This window comes from Conger conger, chromosome 6 (assembly GCF_963514075.1).
Source record: "Conger conger chromosome 6, fConCon1.1, whole genome shotgun sequence".
Lineage (NCBI taxonomy): Eukaryota > Metazoa > Chordata > Actinopteri > Anguilliformes > Congridae > Conger > Conger conger.
Genome location: NC_083765.1, coordinates 2,232,433 through 2,237,432, shown reverse-complemented (window position 1 = coordinate 2,237,432; position 5,000 = coordinate 2,232,433). Strand labels below are relative to the sequence as shown.

Sequence of the window (5,000 nt, the reverse complement as noted above, 5' to 3'; positions counted from 1 at the left end):
CAGTGTCATACAAATATAAACCGTATTTTCGAGAGAGCTTGTTTGTAAGTGACGGTAACATTAAAAACTACCGTAGAACCCGAGTTTGGCATGTACTGTAGTTGCAAGCGGTTTTGAAATGATCTATAATTTTACTATGCAATAGTGCAATGGCATTCCTTAGGATTCAAGGTTTTACTATAACATAATATAGATGTAGCCTATATTACATAAAAAATCATAACTCCCGATTTCTTGCATAAACAATATCTAGCCTCATTACATTTTTTAAATAATTAAAGCAAATGCTTAACAGGTACAAGTAAGAGTGTATTAATAAACCAATACTGCACCGTGATTCACATTTCAACACTTTGTAAATTTGTTTACAAATGAAGTTATAATTATAATTATTGATTCGCAGATGCAGATTAAACCTAGTCTAAACTAGATTTAATAGGAGATTATCCACACAGAACTGCACTTAGTCCAGGATTAAGATTAATCTGGGTTCATGTCACCGGCCCCTATTCTGTTATTGACCATCATCTTATATTACAGCCCATGGTAATGCTTACATCAGTCACACAGAGTTCTTAAAAAATAGAATGGCTATTTATTTTATCTTATTTATTGATATATCAATTACCTACCACACCAGACCTGAGGTTTCTCCAGCCATCTTGAGAAAGGCCAAAACGTTGGCTCAGGCGTGGTAGTTCATTGATACATGAATAAATAAATGAAATAACCACTATCTTTTTGTGTGCCCCTGATACTACTGCTTCTTGAGTTGTCACACACTTGATGTCATATACAACATATGTCTTTTACACTTCTGGTTTCTATATCCTCAATTAGCATAGGAATCGTGATTAATTTCTATCACCATACTGTTGTTTAGGCTGCACCATTCTGGAGACTTGAGACTTGACTTGGACTCTAGCTCAGAGACTTGAGACTTGACTTGGCAAGTCCACTCAAGCTACCCAGAACAGGCAAGTACACACTCTACCCCTAACAGGCAAGTACACTCACACAAGCAAAGAGGCAGAAGCAAAGAAAGGATTCTTTGAGTTTGTGGAAAGAAGGTGCACACGTACGTACCCTCTTTGGCCACCTGATGATGGGGACTCCAGTGTAGGACAGTTTGGGGCTGTCACCGGCATGCTCCTGCAGCATGGTCTGAGAGACGGAGGGAGAAGCAGAGTTCAGTCCAGATAAGCACATATGGACACACTAGGGCTGTAGCACACTCTCTCACACACTCTCTCACACTCTCTCACACTCTCACACACTCTCACACACACACACACACACACACACACACACACACACACACACACACACACACACACACACACACACACACACACACACACACACACACACACACACACACACACACACACACACACACACACACACACACACACACACACACACAGGTTACCCGTATGTCGTGCAGCAGTGCTGGGGCGTTGTGAATGCCTGCAGGGACACACTTCTTGTGAGGCGGTAATGACTCCAGCTTCCCCAGGAGGTTCCACAGCCCCTCCAGCTCAAACGGCGTCAGGTGAACTTTGACCCCTGGCTTAGCAGGAGGGGAGGCTGGTTCTTCTGATTCCTCATCTTCGTCTTCGTCCTCATCCTCGTCATCATCCCCATCGTCATCATCATCATCATCCTCCTCATCATCCTCATCCTTCACATGCCCATTCAGCTTTTTCCTGGAACAGGAAGAGGGCTCTCGCTTCAGGCCTGAGTGAGACAGAGTCAAACCTTAGTTATTACCACCACATTATCATCATACCCCACAACCACCATTACCACCATCATTATCATCATACCCCACAACCACCATTACCACCATCATTATCATCATACCCCACAACCACCATTACCACCATCGTTATCATCATACCCCACAACCACCACCATTATCATCATACCCCACAACCACCATTACCACCACCATCATCATCATACCCCACAACAACCATTACCACCATTATCATCATACCCCACAACCACCATTACCACCATTATCATCATACCCCACAACCACCATTACCACCACCATTATCATCATACCCCACAACCACCATTACCACCATCATTATCATCATACCCCACAACCACCATTACCACCATCATTATCATCATACCCCACAACCACCATTACCACCACCATTATCATCATACCCCACAACCACCATTACCACCATCATACCCCACAACCACCATTACCACCATTATCATCATACCCCACAACCACCATTACCACCATTATCATTATACACCACAACCACCATTATCATCATACCCCACAACCACCATTACCACCATCATTATCATCATACCCCACAACCACCATCACCACCATTATCATCATACCCCACAACCACCATCATTATCATCATACCCCACAACAACAATTACCACCATTATCATCATACCCCACAACCACCATCACCACCATTATCATCATACCCCACAACCACCATCACCACCATTATCATCATACCCCACAACCACCATTATCATCATACCCCACAACCACCATTACCACCACCATTATCATCATACCCCACAACAACCATTACCACCATCATTATCATCATACCCCACAACCACCATTACCACCACCATTATCATCATACCCCACAACCACCATTACCACCATTATCATCATACCCCACAACCACCATTACCACCATTATCATCATACCCCACAACCACCATCACCACCATTATCATCATACCCCACAACCACCATTACCACCATTATCATCATACCCCACAACCACCATTACCACCATTATCATCATACCCCACAACCACCATCACCACCATTATCATCATACCCCACAACCACCATTACCACCATTATCATCATACCCCACAACCACCATTACCACCACCATTATCATCATACCCCACAACAACCATTACCACCACCATTATCATCATACCCCACAACCACCATTACCACCATCATTATCATCATACCCCACAACCACCATTACCACCATTATCATCATACCCCACAACAACAATTACCACCATTATCATCATACCCCACAACCACCATCATTATCATCATACCCCACAACCACCATTACCACCATTATCATCATACCCCACAACCAACATTACCACCATTATCATACCCCACAACCAACATTACCATTCCCCACGGGCTGGTCGTACGTACCGATGCCCAGCGAGTGCTTCTGGAACTCTGGGGTGAGGTGAGAGGTGTTGGTCAGGCTGTACAGGTATCGTTCCAGGACGTACCAGCACATCTCGTAGTAGAAAGGGTAGCGGAACTTGGCTGGAACCTGTCGGGGGTGTAGAGACACAGCAGGGGGTGAGGGAGGTGGTCCTACGGCCAACATCACCAGCATCAAAGCGCAAGTACAATTCTACACCACGCTCCCACAACACAAACCACGGCAGGTAAGTGCCATGCTTCTGCACACGCGCACGCACACACGCGCACGCACACACACACACGCGCACGCACACACACACACGCGCACGCGCACACTCACCCGTGTTCGGTCCTCGATGCTGGAGATATGAAGCTGCATAGGGATGTTGAAGCTGTGCAGGAAGTTCCCCCCAAACACCAGTGTGTCCACTGGAGTGTAGACCGCATGGATCCAGCCTGGTACACACACACACACACACACACACACACACACACACAAACACACAGATAAATAATGGTGATCTTGTGCAGGTAGGGGTCCACTCAGGAGGCAGCAATGGAAGCAAACTACACCAGAGCTCATTAGAAGCAGCGAAATTAAGAGTCGGAGATGCTGCTCGCGCCTTTCCCATAAGCTCTGGAGACAGAACCCTCCCAGCGGTCTGCGGCGCGGATGCAGCCCCGCCCGTTCCCACCGGGGCTGTAGTCACGGTGACAGCGAGAGAGACAGGTGTGCGAGTACCTGAGGGGATCATGAAGGTGTATCCCTGCTTCAGCTCGATCCGCTGGCAGTCTGTGGCCTTGTCTCCGAGGAAGATGTCACCCTGTTTCCCCGACAACACCCAGTTCTCATAGATGTCCAGATTCCGGGACGTGGGCGGGATCAGCCAGAACACCTGGGGTAAGGGACGGATGGGTGAGAATGAGCCATCTTAGCTCCATGGGAACTGTAGTTCTCACAGGTGGGATTTGTAGTCCATCCTCACCTTGCCGCCACGCAGTATGTGGTACCAGACCGACGTGCCGCCGAAATCCACATGGAAGTCCGTGAAGCAGCCCTGTACACTCATCAGACAGTACCTGTGGGAGCAAGAGACTTAAGGAACTGAAGAGTCAATCTCAATTATTTCCATATTAAGGGTGAGGGGGAGGGAGAGAAAGAGAGGGGGGGAGAGAGAAAGAGAGGGGGAGAGGGAGAAAGAGAGGGGGAGAGGGAGAAAGAGAGGGGGAGAGGGAGAAAGAGAGGGGGAGAGGGAATAGGGTAGCTGCACACTCACTTCTGCACTTTGGGGTACTGCATGTCCAGGATGGCGTTGGTAGAGTCTCTCTGACGCTCCTTAAGGTGTCGCGGCCACATGTTGTCCACCCAGTCGATAATATCTACCTGCACACACACAGCCCACACCATCAGAGTACGTACACAGGTAATATCTACCTGCACACACACAGCCCACACCATCAGAGTACGTACACAGGTAATATCTACCTGCACACACACAGCCCACACCATCAGAGTACGTACACAGGTACACACAGGTAATATCTACCTGCACACACACAGCCCACACCATCAGAGTACGTACACAGGTACACACAGGTAATATCTACCTGCACACGCAGCCTCAGAGTGTGTAGACATGCACAATATTATGTATAAGCCTGTACAGGTGTCTCTACAGGTGAGTGCATAGGTATCTCTATAGGTGTGTGTACAGGTGTGTGTAGGTGTGTGCACAGGTATCTCTACATGTATGTGTACAGCCATCTCTACAGGTGTATACACAAAGCTGTACAAGCGTGTACA

General features: G+C 47.3%; 1 protein-coding gene across 3 annotated transcripts in view; it reads right to left on the bottom strand.

Annotated features, from left to right (window-relative positions):
* Positions 1-5,000, bottom strand: part of kdm2aa (lysine (K)-specific demethylase 2Aa) — a 27,957-nt gene that overhangs the window by 13,897 nt on the left and 9,060 nt on the right. For all 3 annotated transcript variants that reach the window (XM_061245251.1, XM_061245253.1, XM_061245252.1), the window contains exons 6-12: positions 4,474-4,580; positions 4,183-4,276; positions 3,939-4,092; positions 3,537-3,652; positions 3,197-3,323; positions 1,433-1,740; positions 1,087-1,164 (exon numbers count right to left, since the gene is read on the bottom strand). In XM_061245251.1, coding sequence (XP_061101235.1) covers positions 1,087-1,164; positions 1,433-1,740; positions 3,197-3,323; positions 3,537-3,652; positions 3,939-4,092; positions 4,183-4,276; positions 4,474-4,580 — 984 coding nt within the window. The remainder of the gene's footprint in view (positions 1-1,086; positions 1,165-1,432; positions 1,741-3,196; positions 3,324-3,536; positions 3,653-3,938; positions 4,093-4,182; positions 4,277-4,473; positions 4,581-5,000) is intronic.